Raw genomic sequence first — 20,366 nt, 5'->3', positions numbered from 1 at the left:
AATTACATAGCTAGTGACAGGTAAAACTAATATCCAAAGACCTGCGTGATGCTAAAGATAGCACTTCCGCCCACCCTACTTCCCAGATCTGCACTTTCCAATACCATAGCCATCAGCCAAGTGGTTATTTAAATTAAGACTAACTAAAACAGAAGAAAAAAAAATCAGTTTCATAGTTGCACTGGCCATAGTTCCAGTGCTCAATAGTCACTGTATTAGACTACCATCTATGTGGCTACCATATCGGGCAGCATAGGTAGAGAACACTTCCATTGCTGCAAAAAGTTCTACTGGACCACACTCGTCTAGTCCTCCGATATATAAGGTGCCTGCCTTTTAGTAGGCATTAATGAATGTGAGCGTTGACCATGTTCAAATAGAAATGCAACTGTTCCTCAGCCCGGCTCCATTAGGCTATGGTCACAGAGACTGATTCAGGTTGTGAAGAAGATGAAAATCATGCAGTTGGCGGGGGTGGGGCTCCTCTAAGCAGAAGAGCACGCAATCACAACACAACACTGGGAACAGGGCTTCGGAAGGGGCCACAATAAGGAAAGGGCCCTGAAAGTCCAGCTTAGTTAGTTCCATGGTCATTGCTTCCACCTTGGGAGCAAAGACACTTGTGGGTCACCAGGCTCCGATCATTAAAACATCACCATGGTCTGGGCTGCTGGTCAGCTCTCTGCTGAGCTGGGCAGATGCTGCTCTTCTTTCTCTCAAAGGCCACTCGTGTGTACTCAACATCTATCTCCTTGGGCTGTAATTTCTTCATATTATTGTCAGCTATGGACAAGGTGCCCAGGCTGTCTTTGAGAATGTGCAGGACATCCCCCCTTGATTTTCTCCATTTCTTTCTGCCCTGCCCTCTCCCTCCTGGTATTAACACCTGGGTTTTCCTGTCCTCTCACTTTTGCCTTCCTCACCATTTTTTATTTCCCATTATTAAAAAAAAAAAAAAAACTGAGGTCAAATTCACATAATATACAATCAGTCATTTTAAACTGACCAATTCAATGGCATTCAGTGCATTCACAGTGTTGTGCGATCACCATTATCATCTAGTTCCAAAACATTTTCATCATCCTGAAAGGAAACCCCAGTACTCATGAGCTGTCACCAGTAATCAGCTTTCTGTTTCTATGATTTACCTCTTCTAGACATTTTCTATCAATGCAATCGTGCAATATGTCTGGTCTTTCACTCAGAAGCATGTTTCTGAGGTTCATCCACATTGTACCACGTATCAGTACTGCATTCCATTTTTATGGCTAGTAATAGCCCACTGAGTGGATGACCAACATCGGTTTATCCATCCCTCAGTTCATGGACTCCCTTACCTCCTGATTAGCTAAAACAACAGGAAGGGGGAGAAGCCTAGTTTCCACGATGTTAATGGAGAACGTTGATGCCAAATTGTCTCCAGAATTGTTTTTCCAGGATGGCAGAACACGTGGCATCTCAGGAAGGCATGTTGGCACCCATCAGGCATTTCCACCCTGACCATTTCTTTCTGGTCTCATTACTTAAATTTTTTCTCATGAAACATTAACCACAGTGTGATTTCTATAATGCTTAATAGTTCTTACAGGAGAACATTGTTATGAGGTTTAGTTTTTAAAGGTGCGGAATATGCTGGCTTAAATAAGTTCTCAACTGCAGGCCTTCTAAATGTCTATACTGTGTCAAAGGTGCACTGTGAACTTCAAAGAAGCAATTACAGTTTTCAGTGTTTCTCAAACTTTCAATGTTTCCCAACTGTTCCCAAGGGAGCACAGAACTCCCTTTTGTGTATGTGTGTGTGAGTGAGTGGATGTGTATATGTGTGTGTGTGTGTGTGTGTGTGTGTGTGTCTGTGTGTCTTCGGGCCATCTCTCAGTTCTTCTGTTTTACACAAACAGTTTGAAAAAGCTAGTCTATATTAATATCTGAATCCTTCTTAGGTCTATGTAATGGGGGGGCTGTCAACACACTTTAGAGACTGGAGTGTTTCTACCAGGCTTAAAATAGGTACATTTTGAATCACAAGTTAAATATCTTAAACACATTTAAATGCAAATTATTTCTGAATTAATCATATAGGCTATATAAAGTGTCATGAGTTTGAATTGCAGCCGAATGGTAACAACTCGTAACTTATAATAACACAATTTTCATTTGGAAAATATCTTAATCCTTCAGCACTTCATAGCACACAAGTTTGAGGATCTCAAAGGCAGAGAGTCATAAAAAAAGGTATCCTTAAGAAATGCACATTCCAGCATATATCCTCAGTGTATGTATTAGCAGTTAAAATATAATCTGTTTAAATGTGCCGTATAGTTGGAAATTCTGTTTCTGAATAATATCTACATAATTTTCAATAAAAATAAACTTGCAGTAAATTATCTAGATCTTAAGGTACCAAAGACAAATGGTCTTTGCTGGAATTAGTTTTCCCTCAGGAGTAAGGAAATGGAATTTGTCTTCCACAATGAGGAAAAACAAAGATTAAAACACCATGCAGAATTAAAAATGAGCACCGGTGAGTTCTCCTAGAACCCTATTACTGGTTGCTTCTCAGAATTAAGGGGGGATCTCTGGACAGGTGGAGCCCCCAGCATATCAAGATTCCGGCTAAAATGAAGTCTGGCTGGTGAAAAGAGGGCTTGGTAGACAGAAGATTTACCATGTTTGAGCACATACGTTACCACTTTCAAAGCTCACAGCAACCCTATAGGGTAGGTTTTCCTATTCTCATTTTACACCAGAGTTTCCCAGCGTGCTATTACGGCATTTGGGGCTGCACCATCCTGTGTGGTGAGGACTGTCCCGTGAATTGTAGGATGGTTAGTGGCATTCCTGGTCACTACCGCCGAGATGCCAGTAGCACCCCTCCCCCAGTTGTATTAACCAAAAATGTCTCCCAACATGGCCAACTGTCCCCTGGGGGCCAATATGAGTCCTAAATGAGAACCACTGGTTTACAGTGAGCAAACCCAGCATTTAAATGCTGTGTGACAGACCCAGTGTGTGGAGCCTGGACTCTGGATGGGAAAGAAGTGGGTCTGTCACCTGACTGTGTCACCTACCGGCTGTGTGACCTGCTTCCTGACACTTCCCTAAGACTTCGTTTCTCCAAGTGAAAAATGCACAAAAACAGTCTCTTCCTTCAAGGTTCCTGAGGGAGCAGCAGATGTGTTTTGTTCACGCTCAAATCCCTAGTGTGCTAGGGGACAGTTCACTTTGAAGAAAGGGGCTTCATCTGAGCTGGACACAGTGTGAGGTGGAGCTTGGCTGTGGCTACGTTGTGTGGGTTGCACTGGGGCAGGAACCTGGACTCGGAGCTGACTGGGTCCAACACCAGGGCGCTTTCCCCTGTGGCGAAGGCTAGCCTGGGGTCAAGACCAGGTGCGAGGGACCTGCCTCCTGAGGCTGAGGAATTAACACCCCAGCCACTGCCCCTGCCTCGCCTGTGGAAAAGAAGCCTCAGAGCAGCACCTCATGCTAAGTGATAGAGCCAAAGCAGCTCTGAGCCCGAGGCCGCTTCAGGCGCAAACAAAAATCAAGTGTCCAACTGTTCCTTGTTTCTCACTTGTTCTGAAGAAAATGATCTTCAAACAACATCAAGATGACATTTCAAGAAGGGAAACGAGCAAAGCGTGAAAGAAGCTGGAACATTTAAGTTCTGGTAGGAAAACACATCAGAGAAACGACAATCTGCCTCTGACCTTAAGAAAGGGAATCACAGGGGTGCCACTGAGGGTCGGCTGTGAGTTACCTCTCCCTCCCGTTATCACCCTATCTACAGCCAGCAAAAGAGGGGAGCCCTGTGCTCACACTACCGGCTATGCCCTCTGTCCCCAGGTTCTAGAGTGACAGTAGCTGGGGCCAAAGGTGAGATCATCTATCACTTACCAGCTGTGTGACCTTGGACTGATTCCTAACCTGCTCTTTGCCTTTACTTCCTATCAGCTGAATTTAGAATAAGATTTTTCTGGATAAGCCAGGTGGACCCAATGTGGTCACAAGGTCCTTACAAGTGGGAGAGGGAAGGGGAGGGAAAACAGTGTGCGCGGACTCACCTCACCATTGCCAGCTGTGAAGACGGAGGAAGAGGCCACAGGCCAAGGAAGGCCAGGGCCTCTCGAAGCTGGAAAAGGCAAGGAAACCGACTCCCCTAGAGGCTCCAGAAGGAACCAGCCCTTCCTGCTGACACCTTGATTTTAGCCCAGGGAGACCCCTATTTGACTTCTTACCTCAAGAACTGGAAGGTAACAGATCTGTGTTGTTTTAAGCCGCCAAGCTTGTGATCATTTGTTATGGCAGAAACAGGAAACTAACACTGGTTACCTAACACACTGAGTCAATGCCAGGGTAGTGAGGGCAGAGTGAACCCCCAAAGCGACAGTCTCAGCATCACCGTGGTGGTGCTTATTCTATTACTTCAAGAGTAAGAGTTGGCCTCAGGTGCAGCCCACGGGCTGGACAGCCCCAGCCTGCCTCGAGCCCCCGAGCAATGCGACGCTCCCAAGGGAAACTTGCCAGGAAAGGGAAGCAAGGATAAGCTTCATCTTATACACAGCATCTGCACGGTCGTTCTCCCTTTGCAAAGCCTTTTCTAACCACTATTTAATTTATTCAGGAAGCAGAGTGCAGACACACTCAGGCAGCCCCTGCCCTTGATCTAGAAGTGGGGTTCGCTGCATCTCCATGAAAATGCTTCTGGGGAGCCTGTCTCAGTGGAGTTAGTTCACCTCTGAGCCTGACAGCACCCCCACAAATTTAGCCTTTCCTTGGAAATCTCCAGAAAAGGGAAATGTATAAGCTCCCTTTCAGGACTGACTATGGTCTCAAAAACTGCTCTCAGGTTGTCAAAGGACTATGGAGCTGCCAATTCCTAAGGGCCATGACAGCCCATCTAGTTCAGAGGTCACCAAACTTTTTCTGTAGGCGGGCAGAGACTAAATACTTCTGGTAATTAACAGAGAGCCTCACATAAAAGAGAGTAAGAAACACTAAACAGGAACTAAGGTGACGTAGAGTTCAGGATTAGGCTCTGCATTAAAAACTCAAAAGGATTCCCTTTTCTCCAGCCGGGACATGGAAGCAACCTGAGTGTCCATCAACAGAGGAACGGATGAAGAAGATGTGGCACGTATATACAATGGAATATTACTCAGCCCATAAAAAGGAACGAAATTGAGTTATCTGTAGTGAGGTGGATGGACCTAGAGTCTGTCATACAGAGTGAAGCAAGTCAGAAAGAGAAAAACAAATACCGTGTGCTAACGCATATATATGGAATCTGAAAAAAAAAAAAAGGTTCTGAAGAACCCAGGGGCAGGACAGGAATAAAGACGCAGACATAGAGACATAGAGAATGGACTTGAGGACATGGGGAGGGGGGAGGCTAAGCTGGGATCAGGTGAGAGAGTGGCATGGACTTATATATACTACCAAATGTAAAATAGAGAGCTAGTGGGAAGCAGCTGCATCGCACGGGGAGATCAGCTTGGTGCTTTGTGACCACCTAGAGGGGTGGGATAGGGAGGGTGGGAGGGAGACACAAGAGGGAGGAGATATGGGGATATATGTATACTTATAGCTGATTCACTTTGTTATACAGCAGAAACTAACACACCATTGTAAAGCAATTGTACTCCAAGAAAGATGTTAAAACAAAAACAAAACAAAAAAAACTCAAAAGGAATAGAAAATGCATTACAAATTGTGAAATGCCAGTCCCCCAGGTTTCTGAGCCTTTATGACCAGCTGCTGAAGACCTCTACCTTGGGTCTACCACCTTTACCTGTGCCGTCCCCCAGGTGTTAGCCATTGACTCAATGCGCACCCCAAGCCAGGAGGGTATGATCCACTTTGGAAGGACACAGGGCTCTCCTCCCGACTTCTCATCGTCAAACATCGTCAACCTAGTCTTGGATCCATTAATGTTTGGCCTGCTAAGCCATCATTTAATGAGGATGCCTTCTCTCCTGTCTTTCACTTTATCCCACCTTTGGAGTGCCTGGTCTGGCACACTGACCAAGGCTCAGTTTGACCCCAGCTGCAGGCAGGGAATGAGCATCTACAAATGACAGAACACAATCAAGCGCCTTTAGCAAGCATGTCATCTTTCCAACATGGTACCAGAAACATGGACTTTGCTTAAAGGAGTCCATTATGCAAATATCCATACCTTCAGAAGAAAGAAAATTAATATGGAAATGATCTTTTGCCACATAACACCTTATTGCAAGAACAAGATAAGCCTGCTTCATAATAAAGATCCTAAAACAGCTGCCAATCAAACAAATCAACAGCTAACAGCTCCAGCCAACAGTGTTTAATAAACAATTTTGAGATAGCCCACTGATAAACTCACAAAGAAGACAGAACTAAAAGCTTGGAATTTTAACAGGGAATGCTCTCTTGGCCTGGAGATTGAGCCAAACTAAATGGGAAGGACCAGGCAAACACATAAAGCATTCCCCACCCCTCCACCCATGGATTTAGAATAAGGAGAGGTTTTCTGGTTTACTGTCTAGAAGGGAACTTTAAGGCTGAGCTCGGGGAAGGCAGGGTTTATCTTTTCTCTCTCTCTCCCAGTGCCTGCTAGGTAGTGGGTTCTCAACAAATGAATGCATTTTTGAATTAATTTCTATTTCATGGCAATTTGAATGTTATTGTTGACTTTCTCGAATAAATCTTATCCTCCTGCAATGCAAATTGGATGTCACTCCCTTGCTTAAAGCCCTCCTAGGCTTCCTTAGAATAAAATCCAAGCTCCTTACCCTACTCTGCAAGCCCTGGTGGGACCAGGTCCCCCAATTCTTGCTACTTATTTCACCCAAAGGTATATTGAATGTCTTCACCATGAGTTTGAATTCACCACGCAGGTCTTCCTGGAGAGGACGTCATTTATCTGACTTGTGCCACTCTGGCTTCAGAGACCCAGGGACAGGACTCGCTGTCTCTCACTGTCCTCCACTGGCAAGCAGAGTGGCCTGGGCAAAATTCAAATCTGATCGTGTCACTCTTCAGCCTGAAATACTCTAACGTCTGCCCGTCACCAAGGGCTATTACATCTAAGCGCATTCCTTGGCATTTGGTCCCCCCTTCCTCGCTAGTCAAGTCCATTTCCTATTTCCCTCAGGAGTCACTGTCCCACTTCTCCAAAGCAGCTAAAGCTCTTTTGCCCCCTCTCTCCGGAACACTCTCCTGCCCTGCCCCCTCCTGTCCCCTGGCTAACACTCCTCCTCATTCTTCATCACTTGCTTTGATGGCCACGCTCTGTAAGGTTGTCCCTGGCCCTGCCCTTGTCCCATGGTGGTGTAGGTATCTTGTTACAAATCATCATCCCCAATTAGACCAAGAGCTTTATAAGGACAGGGACAGTATCCCGTGCTGCTGTGCCCTAGAAATGAACAGACCTCTTGTCTATTCAAGCCTGATGAGTATTTCAGTGAACAAACCAGATCCTCTAAGAGGCCAGCCCCATGCTGGTGCCTGCAAAGCATGACACATGGGGTCTGTCCTGTGCCTTCTAGGAGGTTGAGTAACATCTCTCACCTCGACCCACTAGATGCCAGTAGCACCAAGTTGGGGCAACCAAAAATGTCGCCAGGCATTGCCAGATGTCCCCTGGGGGGGGCACAGTCACCCTGGATGAGAACCCCTGATGTCAAGGATACCTGAGAGGGAACGACAGCATTCTTGCCCTCAGACCTTCCATCAGGCCTCCCTGCAAATGTCAACTCCAGGTGAGGCCTGCCTGGACCACGCAGCTGCTTCCATCACTCTCTGCATCTTTAATCTGCTCCATTTTTATTCCCAGCATGTATAACCACCTGATGTGTTACATACCCACTAATGTCTGTATATTGACAGAGTTCCATGAAGCAGAAACTTGCTGGTGATTTGCTGCTCTATCCCCAGTAACTTGAACCAATGGCTGGCATGAGTTAGGCATCCCATCGATGTCGGCTGAGTCAATAAATCTTGTAGTTGATCTGAAATATGTTTGACGGGGCTGCTGAGTGCATGTTGGCCTTCGTGTGTGCACAACCTTTTGGTAGTCCCAGGTCGCCTCTCCGTAAGTGCTGTCCACTTTCATACACTTCTCTTGGCTGGAAGAGAAGGCTCAGCTGGCAGAAGAGCAGGCTCTTCCACACTCTTTTTTTCCCGGGATTTTGCTCACAGATTCACTCCATTTCCAATCTCTAATTGATGCAGTCTGTTTCAATTAAACTTTAAGCAGGGGGCTGGCCAGAACTGAGGTGGGTGACCTGGAGGTCGGTAGCTCCGCAGACTCAGTGAGGACATGGGTCACTTGTGCACTTATTCCCCATCACGGGACTCTGGGTTTCCACCTGCTCAAAGGGAACTTAGCCCCCATCACAACATCACTCCAGGTACGTCCTGGGAAACCCAAAGCTGACTTCACAAGTGTGCCCTGATCAGTGTCAGCTTCTTCCTCCTTCATCTGGGCCACTCGAGGGAGCTTCGCCATGGTGATCCACCCCCTAGTTACTGACCCTTCCCGTGCCAAGGTGCTGCAGGAGTCTCTAGGCAGGGGGATGGCCTGCTTTAGAACTGTCATCCTTTGTCACTTGGCCTCACAGCTGTAGTGCTTGAACCTGGAATCTTACCCGGTCTTTTGCCATTGGTTTAATTAGCTTCTGGTCCTCCAATTTTGCAAAGTATCTCATAAAAAAAATAATTTCCATCATTTTCTGCCCTCTAACCCCAAAGTGTCAAGCTCAATTTAAGGGGCCAGAGGAGGAGGACAGCCCGTCTTCACCTTCTCTTCGGCTCCTCCCCGCTCCTCCTCCCGGCTCCCGACAAACCCCTCCTTCCTCCCCCCCCCCCAGCTCATTTCTACAAAATGTGAAAAAAACCGAAACCAGCCCTGTATGCCTGCTGATGATGCAAATAGATGGAGAGTGGGGGGTGGAAGCTAGAACGGGCGTCTTATCTGTGTTTGCAGGGTCTAGTCCCGGAGGGGTGGCCACCGTGCCTGTTTTGGAAGGACAACAAAATCGCAGCAGCATTTTTGTTTCAGTACTGAGGGTCAAAACCATTTGTCAATTATCGAACTTGCTCTTACTTATAAAGTTAGCAGGTGAGATAAAATGGGTCTAAAGGCTCTTGCAGTCCTGATATTGTGTGGTTCTTCAGCACCTTGGGCAAAAAAAAAGCCACCAAGTCATTTGAAAAAAAGCTACGAGGAAAAAGATTTGGTTATAGTTAGATAACTAAAACAAAAAAAACACACAAAAAAAGAAAAATTGATCATCACACATTTATTCATGCCATGAACGTTTGGTAGGTCCACACTGTGGGCTGGGTGCCTGGGAGGCGAGGGGAGGAGAAAGTTGAGGAGGAATGTGGGGTTCTCCCACCTGCCAAGATTCAAGTTGAACCTCTTCTGAGGAGTTTGTGCTAATGGAGTTTAGAAAATATGTTTCCATAGCCCGGAGTGAGGAAGCAGCTTTGCTTAGTGGACCAAATAAGTAATCAGTCGGGAGCAACTTGGTGGTCTAATCCATGTATGTGGCTGCTGCAGCGGTGTCGTTTAACCTCTTCATGCCTCACTTTCACCAGGTGCACCTGGCAGATACGCCCAGGTTGCAAAATGAGGCGCTTGGAAACATGAAGAGCCAATCGGGAAAGAGTCAGACGGAGATGCTTGGAGGTACTGGCGCGGGGAGAGGCTGGGAGCAATTCCTGAATTAATTTTTTCTAAAGTGAGTCAGAAAACAATCCGCTTACTTATTTATCAAATTGCGTTTCTCTGCATTTCAGTTTTTTAAGTGCTTGTCTCAAAAGAGACATCAGAAAGGAGTTTGTTTCAGATAGTCACTGAGTGAAGCGGTTGACTGAGGGGAGATAATATCTTTGGTTCTCTGCTATTGTGTGTTAGGAACTCCTACCTGTATATCTCATTTGACATTCACAACAAATCCACCGGGTTGGTGTCATTAACCCCAATCCTAGTGATGAATAAACTGGGGCATCAATGAATTATATTAACTCAGTGGTTCTCAAACTTAGCTTCACAGTGGAAACACCTGAAGAGTTTCATCAATGGACTGAGGTTTGGTCCCACTCCAACACATTCTGATCTAATTGGTTTGGAGTACAGCTTGGGCATTAGGGGTTTTAAAAGCTCCCCAGGTGATTTTTTTGAAGTGCAGAAAAGTCTGAGAACCACAAATAACTTACTCAAGGTTACAGATCTAAGATGGCAGAAAAGCTGGCTCTGCTGAGCCCAGGGCCAGCTTCTTCCTATCCGGAATTCTTTTTGCCTGAACTGGCTCAAATCTTCTGAAGACACTTTCATCTCTGGCCTAAAAGGTTGGTCTGAGAAATAAGCAAAGACTCAGTAACATGGTATTTAACAGTCATCCAAAGTCTAGAGAAGAAAGAGCAAAGAGGCTTGGGACAAATTTGCCTGGCTCTCGGGGGCCATTAACGAAACAAAAACAAAGGCAGATTTGGAGAGTATGGATTGGGTTGAGAGGCCTTTCACATGGCGTACCAGAGCACCTGGAGAAATAAGCACCTTTCAGGCACACACCTATGACCCCAGCAGCACTGTAATGGAAATGGCTCAAAGGCCACCTTCCCTGAGGCAAATTAATGAATCAAGCCAGCTGCCCTGAAGTTAACACTTAGTGTATTTAGACCTGGGGTTCTCAAACGTCTGCCAGCATCAGAACCACCTGGAGGGCTTGTTAGGCCCAATGTGGGGCCTGAGAATTTGCATTTCTAACACGTTCCCAGATGCTGCTGCTGGCCTGGGGGGCCGAGCTTTGAAAACTGCCCATTTGGATGACTGCCTTCTCCGGACGAACACACGGTGTTACTGACATTCAACCACTGAACTGCTCGCTGGATGCCTAGCACCTGCTTCACCTTTATTTCCCCTGCAGGGAGCTTCAACTATGAAACTGGTACATGAAGTGATGGCTTCCAGTTCTGGAACGCTAAGTAAGCGGTCGTGTGGAGCGCCATTCGTACACAGCCCGCTCACTACCTACAGCACCACGGGGAGATGGTCCTGCAGCCTCACCCTCATTCTAAAGATGAGAAAACAGGTCGAGAAGAAAATAACTTGCCAAAGGTGATACAGTATCAGGACAAACCATGAAGTGGCCGCTATTCACCTTTTTTTCAACTATAAAAATGGCAATTTCATATGGTTCCTCTGTTAGCAGGGTCTGTCTACCCTCAGTAGGTCTGATTCCAAAGCCTAAACTTTTAACCCAAGTCCTCTGTCTCCTCCCAGTTAGGATGCTTTCCTAGGCCATATGTCTTATTGATCGACAGGACCAAAATGTTGAGACGAGATCACAGGGGTGAAGCCACACTCTCCAGGCAAGGACTGGTCACTGGCTCTCGGCTAGCCATCCTCATCACTGCCCGCCTCTCACCTGCAATAAATTGTACCGTATAACTCATCCAGAGCAAGGTGTATCCCAGATGGCGTGGCTGACCCTGAAGGTGACAGCCCCTGCCCCAGGCCCCTTGCTAGCTCAGCTGGGTCCTTCCTATGATACAGGGTCTTCCCTGAACACATCTCATCATGACACTCGGTGAGGGAAGTGAGAGACACATGCAGTGGCTCTGCTTTGGGGATTGGAGGTTCTGGAAAGCATGGGAGCAGAGTCACCCAGCATTTCAGGGCAGCCAAGGCAGAGTCGCTACCACCCAGCTCTGAGCATCGTAGGAGAAGGGTGACAGGAGGAGGTGGCAGTGATGATGACTCCTCTAGAACAGTGGTTCTCAGCTGGGGGCAATTTTGCCTCCATGGGACAATTGGCAGTATGTGGATGATTGTCATGACTGGGATTGGGGGATACTATTGGCATCTAGTGGCTAGAGGCCAGGTGCACTTCTAAACACCTTGCGATGCCCAAGGCCAGCCCCCATAATAAAGCATTATCCAGCCCTAAATGTCAGTAGTACTGAGGTTGAGAACCCTTGCACTAGAATCTTATCATATATGGCTGGGTATTTCCTGTGGCACCCCTGTTTCTGGTCGTTTTACATGTAAACCAGGTTGTTGGGTCTCTTTGGCAATTCTATAAGCCATCTGTACCCTACAATAAACCCTTTTCTTTGCACGTTAGTTGGAGGAATCACAACTAAGAAAGACAACCATGGGGAAGATCAGACTGGAGGATGAAGAAAGAATTAGCTTGTCCCCAAAACTGAGGGCTGAAGGAGGATTTCCAAGTCCAACTATTATCAAGGGCAGCTCAATTCTAGCAAGGTAATGTGTGCATCATCCATGTACGGCATGGACGTTGTTATAACTCTCTAATCTGAGTAAATCTACATCTCCCAATTGTCTTATGATTGCTGGCATTATGATACACATACTTCCACGTGACAGCAGCATTTTTCATCTTAATGTACTTTCTGCTAAATTGTCATATGTGTTAGCATTGGGGCGGAGCCACCAATGAAGGGAAACACAGGAGCAAGCATAGATACCCTTTGCCTGTCTGGTGTATTCCAAATTCACAGTAATACTCTTAGCCATAAAGTCAAAACTTATCCAGAAATTGGCTCAAAGGAGAGCAAGTTGTATCCCAGAAAATGTGGGCGCATTTTCAGAAGGACACAGTGAAATCCTACTCGAGTTCTAAGACCAAGAACACAGATGGTTCCCTTTACCAGTTCTATAATTGAGAATGATAACCGCATCAAGCTCACCTTTATAAACGTTAAATGAGATCATCACTTAGGGATCTAGCACGGAGCCCTGGCACATTGTAAGTGTTCAATAAATGTTAACAGCCACATTAAACAATAATATATCTTGGGAACCACTTTGGCCCTCAGCTAACACGTCAGTAAGGACAAGATAATAAAGTTTGTGAATGTGGAGGTCTAGAGAGTTCTTGGGGATTTCATAGGTGCTCAGTAAATGTCAGTTCTTGGTCTCTTTCCAAGTGCTCCCCTCTTGTCCCATCCAACTGTGACATCCCCAGTGCTTGGTGTATCTCCCACGGTGGACAATGGAGCAGGGCAAAGGTATCCTGCCCGTGACACCTGCCCACTACCAAGGTCCTGTTTCCTGTTTCACCTCTCACCCCTGCTGGGCCCAACTCCAACCCCCCACCCGCCTAACAGACTCTGTCTCCCCCTCCACTCCTGTCCTCCCATATTGACAAATTTGCAGCCAGCAGATTATAGTCACAGTGTGAGTGAATCATTACCACCTGCTAATATTTTTATAGAATTTCATAAACTTGGTCATTCATGAATCATTTACAGTACTTTATTCCAGTGAAGAGTTCACAAATCACTCAAACACTGGCAAAATGCATAATAATGAGTAATATTTCAGGAGGCTTTGCATTAATATGTCAGCTTCCAATACTGCAGGAGCTAAATTATTTTGCCAGGTGCCACTTCGGGTCAGAAGCATGGGAAGCCCTTTGGGGGCGGCAGCAGGGAGAGTGGGCAGGTGGCCGTGGGCCTTGAAAAAAGACAGTATTTAAGAAGAAACAGATCATCCAGCGAGTCAAATCCCCTTCCAATAAGTGGAGTTCCTGGGAAAGAGGCCTAGGAATTTGCAGATTAGACATCAGAGTCTAGTTGGAGGTAAAATAGGAGGAAGTGTTTCTTAGTAATTGATAATTCAGGGCTTTAGAGGTGGAGAGAAACAGATATGGACCCCAGATTCAACACACACCAGCTGGGAGACCTTGAAAAAGTTATTTAACAGTTACTTGCTTGTCTATAAAATGGTGTTATCACCTACTTCTGAAGTCTCTTGTGTGAAATGGATTAAGTAAGACAATGTATATGACTTGTTTAGCACAACATCAGCCATGTAGAGTTCAATAAACAGTAACTTTAATGATGATACACATTCAGGGGCTCAAGGACAAATTCATCTCAGACTATTTCTTTTCGTGCAAATCTCTGAGGCTCAGTTCACAATGCTTTCTTGCTGGATTTGGAAAATGCTAGCACCATAGCATGAACTTGCATGTGAACAGCACTTACCTTTAAAATAAACAAGAACAAAATTCACCCATGTGCTCTCTGCTTTTTAAACTTGCAAGAGGGGAAAGTAAAATGTGGGAATTGGAGACCCAGGATCCTGCTCTTTGAAGAAGCAGATCTGCAACCAACCACAATGCCCACCAGGGACAAGATGGATCTAACAGCACTAAGACGGTAAATCATTTCTAAATAGGTGCTTGAAATGAAGTGGATTTGCAACTTTCTTGTGCCCAAAGTATATTGAGAAGGCAGGAACCCAGTTCTCATTAAATCCAGAAATAGCAGAACCAAACAGAGAGTAATAGGTAGGGACCTTCCTCAGCAGGGACACGAAGAAAACAGGAAAAAGACTAAATTGAAGAGCGAGAGGCATGGGGGACCCGGCATTAGAAACTGGGTCCTCGCGAGGCTGGTGAAGAGTGGCTCACGCCAGGCCGCCGTTTGGCTGCTGTAGCCCTGGTACTCCTTTCAGACACTGTATGCCCACCAAGCCCCAGCAGCCTCTCCACTGGGCACGTGTGGCCCTGCGCCAGGGGTAAACCAAGACGAACAACCAACACGGCACAACTCCCTGGCATGTCACCTGTACACAGTGGCGAGGAACTTAAATCCGTTTATTTTGAAACAAAGCTTAGGCATTAAAATGAAAGCTCCGTGAGGGCAGGGAACCTGGTGGGTCTCATTTCCCATTATATTCCTCATCCTGCAGGTCCTCAATCAAACATATTAAGAATTAATGAATTGACGAATCAATCTATGTGCTACGGAGTACATTATGAAACCACAAATAAACTCACGATTATTTAAGAGAAGTTCATGCTTGAGATGGGAAGGCTGGGCCACCACCAGTTTTCATTTGCCTCCTTTGCCTTTCCCCTCACTAATTCTCACTCATGTGATGAGACTGTAAGGGGCTTACCATGTTCCTGCTACTGTTCCAAACTCTTGACACGCATTAACTCATTTAGTCCATTAAATCCTATGAGATCAGTATTATTACTGTCCCCATGTCACAGATGATAAAATCAAGGCAGATACCCTGCCCAAGTTCCCATAGCTAGTCCATAAAAGCTGTGCTTTTAATTCAGCCAGCATGGCTACATGCAAAGTTATGTTTGTAACTGCTACATACTACATGGCCTCACTTTAAGGAAAAATATGAGATGCTCTATGCTACAGACCAGACTCTATTTTACTAGCTGTTTAGCAACTATTAGTTAGCAAAAACTAGTCATTTCATCTTTTATTGGGCTGGCCAAAAAGTTCATTTGGGTTTTTCTGTAACACCTTATGGAAAAACCCAAATGAACTTTTCGGCCAACTCAATACAAGCATTAAAGTTGCTAGTACGATCCCTATTTTATGGATGAGGATCACAAGATCAGAGAGGGTAAGTGGGTTTCCCAAGATCACACAGCTCAGTAAGCAGCAGTGCTGAGACTTGAACAACAATTTTCTGACCCCAGAGCCGTTGATATTAATCACTATTACCATTTACATAAAAATTAAAGTGACCCAAATTAAAAATAAAAAAATCATGGGGTTTTCTACTCAACCCTGCCCTCTGATACCTTTGTGAGCATTGGAAAGGGGCCGCCCTCTCCCTGTGGACACAGCCCTGAACTGCAGTGCAGCTTCTGGCGAGTAAACTGGGGGCTGGATGAGGCCTTTCTCATCCCTCAGCCATCCCCCTTGGGCAGTAAAATCCCTGCACAGCTGTGCCTGACAGCCCTGCATTCAGCTTTCGGAAGCCAGAGGAAAGGGACACTTCACGAATCAAAAATTCTCCTCAAAGAAAATCTCTGACTGGCCTCTTTGGCAACATCAAAACCAAGCCACCTGATGGACCAAAGGCCACCTTCTCCTCACTCCCACTCCCTGTGAGTCCCTGAATGTTGGTGTTTGAGTTCTTCCCGCTGTAACTGCCCCAAGGCATCTTCCCCTCACTGTCCCTGGAGATCAAGGTCATTGCCATCTAAGGAGAATGTTCACTCTGAGGTGGGCCCTGGTTTATGGAGCCCAGAAATCTCTCTCTGAATGTGGAAGGACTCCCAAAAGGGTGACGAAGTTTTAAACCACCTTTGGGTCCCACAAACATCAGAGGATCAATTAGCCATGCATGTATCCAAACTCTTGTTCAGCTCTTAAAATAGCTCTTACGGAGTCACCCCAAAAAGGCATCTCAGCCTCTCATTTACCAGTTCTCACTCCTGGCAGCCAGTTTTTTTCCAGTTTCTCTGATTCACGCTAGTCCTATTTCCAGGCTACAGAACACTCCCAAGAAGACTTCTGCTCCTTTATTCTTTATCTTGTACCCTCTTAATTTCCTAGTAATTCTAGAGCTCAGCTTCCTCCAGTAATCTCTCTCTTTACTTAAAAGAGGAGCAGCAAATGCTATGAAGTTCAGTTCCTGTCAGGATAGAAGGAAAAACCATGAGTCTGTGGTAGACATCAGCCTTCTCACGGTTGAAGGTAGGAAACTGATGTTAAAAACTTGTGGAACTTAACCAAAAATTTTAAATCTTTTTCAGCAAAAGAATGAATAAGAGCAGCTCTGATTTACTGAACGCTCACTAGGTGCTGGGCATTGTGCTAAGAATTTGCAAAAATAATTTTATTTCATTTTATACAGTCCTTAGAGATGCTGGTACTATCCCCACTTTGTGGAGGAGAATCAAAAATCCTCAGAGAGGGTAAGTGGGTCGCCCAAGATAAAAACAGCACAGTAAACGGCAGTGCTGAGACTTGAATGGCAGAGGTCTGAATCACCATGCTATGAAATTATGAAATGTATCGTATCTTTAGTTCCTTGTGTCTGAAAATTAAGAGATATTCCTATCACAGGCAGGGAAAAAGTAGAGGGCATCTACCCATGGTCTGCAGCTGGCTTATCCACAGCACCTGGACACTGACAGCTGCCAGGTCACCTGTGGTCACCATCAAGTCCAGCTGGACCTGGGAACTTCTGAGGGTGCCAACATTCAATTTCTACAACAACCAGATTCCCCGCCGGGGGTTCGCTGAGGATGCACACTGGTCACCCTTTGGCATCCTCTGACAGATGGTACCCCCTGCAGATGCTCACAGCATCTGCCTTTTGGCAAAGTTCCTGAGAGGGAGGTCCTCCCAGGACCCGGGACCCTGGAACACACCGTTCAGCATGAGGCTGGATGGGCCTTTCCTCACCCACTGCCCTGTATTTATCTAGTATTTTAATGCCTCTAATGCCCTCTTCTATCTTCTCCTCACTGGAAACTCACAGCAATCCAGCTGGTAGCTAGGCAAGTGTTATCTGCATTTTATGGGTGGAATCCTGAGGACCAGTGCTTACTGGGTCTTCCCAAGGTCAGTATCTCATGGTGACAGAGGAGGCTAGACCCAGGGTACCCATTTCCCAGCCAGAGCACTTGACTTGCCAATGCAATGCCTCTCCACCCTCTGTCTGCAGAAAAGGAAGAATATGGAGGTTTTTTTAGGGAAGAGGAAGTAATTTTGTTGAAGTGGGATTGGGATGTTCTTGCACGGTGTTTTGACGAAGAAAACCAGAGATGCCAAGTCCACTCCTAGAAACTGGCCGCCACCCCCCAGAGCCCAATCCAGGGAAATGCGCATGTGATGGGCAATGGTGATGGAAAGCAAACTCTGTTGACTGGGCCTTGTTCCCAAGTGCCTGCTTCCAGCTCAGTGCGCTGCATCCCACAGAGGGCTTTCCCCGAAAATGGCTGGGAATCCTGTCCCATTTCTTGAAAAATGAGCTTACTGCCCTCAGAGGCTTGGGTCCTTAACAGAGGCTGTGAGATGGGGCTCTTGGGGGTGTCATAGAGAGGGGACAGGACAGACCTGGAGCCTATATGAGATTTAATGCTCACCCCAATATCTGTGTGCAACTACTTTGGTCTCTGAATCTTGAACAGGTGTCAACTTCTGAAACTATCCTTTTACAAATAGCCTTTTGTTTCTCCATATAAAAGAGAAGCAAGTACATTATAGAAAAATCAGAAAAAAAAATCAACAACGCCAAATACAACCACCAACACTTTGATTTTTCCTCTATCATGCTTCTTCACAAACATACCCACCATGATATGTGTAAATACTCCATCTGTAATGAGGATACCATATGTGTTGGTGTGTCTGTTTGCATTCAATATCTTGAAAATCTCCCATATAACTAGAACTTCTTCAAAAATATTTTAAATGGTTGTAGAAAACTTCCTTGCAAAATTGTGCCATAATTTAACCATTATATATTGCTGAATATTTAGCAACTGTTTCCATTTTAAGGATTGTGTCCTGCTATATCATCATTGTACAAAAATCTAACTAAATTCCTCCCTATTTCCTTAAGATGGCTTTCTAGAAGTAGAATGATCAGGTCCAAGGTTTTATACTTTTTATAGCTCTTCATTATCAAGCTGGTTTCTGGAAAGCCAATGTTAATGTAAGGTTTCTGACCTCCTCTGAGATCCCCCCAGGGTCCCTCTTCTTGGTTTTTAGTGCCCAAAGTCTCGCGCAGACCTGGGGGGCTCCGTTGATGAGATAGGGGCCCCCACTGCTGCTGTGTCAGGGTTCAGTGCCCTTGGCTTCCACAGAGACACACTTAAAGCCGCACAGCCCCGGGTTTGATGAAGCACAGAAATAATGAGCTCAGTGGGAGGGAAGCAGTCTTTGAAAGGCACATCTCTGCATGTGGGGTGGGCACTGGGTGGGGGGAGGGGTACTCACTTGATAGGTAGCGATCGTTTCTCTGTCCAAGTTCCGTGTCACGGAGACGCTACCTGTGTTCTCATTGATTCTGAAAATTCCTTTAGGCTCTTGATCCACTCCCTTTCCAGTGAGCCGGAACTTGGACCCTTCCGGTCTGTCACTGTCGACTACCTGGTCAGAGAAACAGAGCGGCATTTAAGACTCTGGCTGGAAAACACAGAGAAAGCACAGTACAAACACACCTCAGTGACCAATCCACTAATCACAGATGCCAACGCAGAGGTGCTCGATGAACTTGTCTAAAGCAGCATCACCAAAAATAGCATCATTATTTAACACCTTTCATCCTAATATGCAAATCTTTGTGGCTTTCAGCTGGGGAAGCTTACCAGCCCTGGGGTGACATACATTGATGAATCTAAGAGGGAAGTAACTTCATGAAGTTCAAGGTTGGACATTTATATTATTTTTAACTCCCAGGAAACAGGCTTTTTTTCTGTAAGTAAGACCAAATAAGCAATGGAAAACATTTGACAGTCCTATACCGGGCAGGCATTAATCAGGGTTCTAGGTATCTACATGTATGTAGTCATCAACAGCGCCACCTATGCCCTTGTTGCTACCAGGTACTAGGCATGGTGCTGAGAAGGAATTTTACACACACTTTAAAAAACTCTGACAACAATGCTGGGGGCAGGGAACATTATTATTCATACTTAATGAATGAAATCAATGAGACTCAGGGAGATTACACAAGCTTGCCACGGTCACAGTTACTAAAGAAACAAGGATGGGATTCAGAAGCCATCCTCCACCTCCCTAGGGGCACTGCTATGCAACACCGTCATTGCTGAATTCACTTTAAGAGAATTCCCTATAGGTGGTCAGCCTTGATCTGACATTTAAAGAATAAATTCAAAAGGTAAAGATATAGGAAGGCAGTTCCAGGCAGAGGGAACAGCATAGACAGGCAGCAGGCAGGTTAGAGAGCCTCAAAAATTCCAGAATGGTTTGAGGAGAGGTGAGGTTGAGAGGTAATTAGGGGGCAAGTTTTGATGTCATCTGAAAGTATCCAACTAAAGAGAAAATCATAATTTGCATAGGTTAGTTCTAGAGTTCTAACAAGCATTCATGTATATTTAATATCACTTTATCATCAATACCTGCAGACATTAATTTGATTATAACACTATAAAGGTCACTAACACAATAGACATTCAGAACCACAGATAAAAGAAAGCTAATACTGATCTGGCTGTCATCAATTTACAAGTAAACAGGCACCTATTGGAATATAGTCAACTGAGCCTGGAGGACTTAGGTGGCTGAACCAGAAATGTGCCTTCTGGTGGAATCAGGAAGAGGTGTGGTGGTGGCATTTCTGTGGGCACCATGCCTGCAATTCTGACGTGTGCCACCAGGTAGCAGTGGTGCCTAAGGCAGCGTGAGCCTCATGGCAAGCCTCCTCTGCCAAGACCAGCGGAGTAAGAGCACGACGCAGTCCATAGGGCAGTACAGTTTTTTTCTGATTTAAAATATTCTTTATTAAAATACACTGAGAATTTTGATTAAACACCAGTTACCTCTGTTTGCATTTTTTTTAATTAACAGAAAATATCATCCAAAGCAAGACTAAAAATAAGGTATGTGGTATC

General features: G+C 45.5%; 1 protein-coding gene across 1 annotated transcript in view; it reads right to left on the bottom strand.

The window, feature by feature from the left end:
- CDH13 (cadherin 13) overlaps positions 1 to 20,366 on the bottom strand; it is a 1,022,168-nt gene that overhangs the window by 468,031 nt on the left and 533,771 nt on the right. Inside the window, exon 5 of the mRNA XM_067721248.1 lies at positions 18,730 to 18,882. Within this exon, the coding sequence (XP_067577349.1) occupies positions 18,730 to 18,882 (153 nt within the window). The remainder of the gene's footprint in view (positions 1 to 18,729; positions 18,883 to 20,366) is intronic.

This window comes from Pseudorca crassidens, chromosome 20 (assembly GCF_039906515.1).
Source record: "Pseudorca crassidens isolate mPseCra1 chromosome 20, mPseCra1.hap1, whole genome shotgun sequence".
NCBI classification, from domain to species: Eukaryota; Metazoa; Chordata; class Mammalia; order Artiodactyla; family Delphinidae; genus Pseudorca; species Pseudorca crassidens.
The sequence above is the reverse complement of the archived record's forward strand: the minus strand, read 5'-3'. Positions and strand labels throughout refer to the sequence as shown.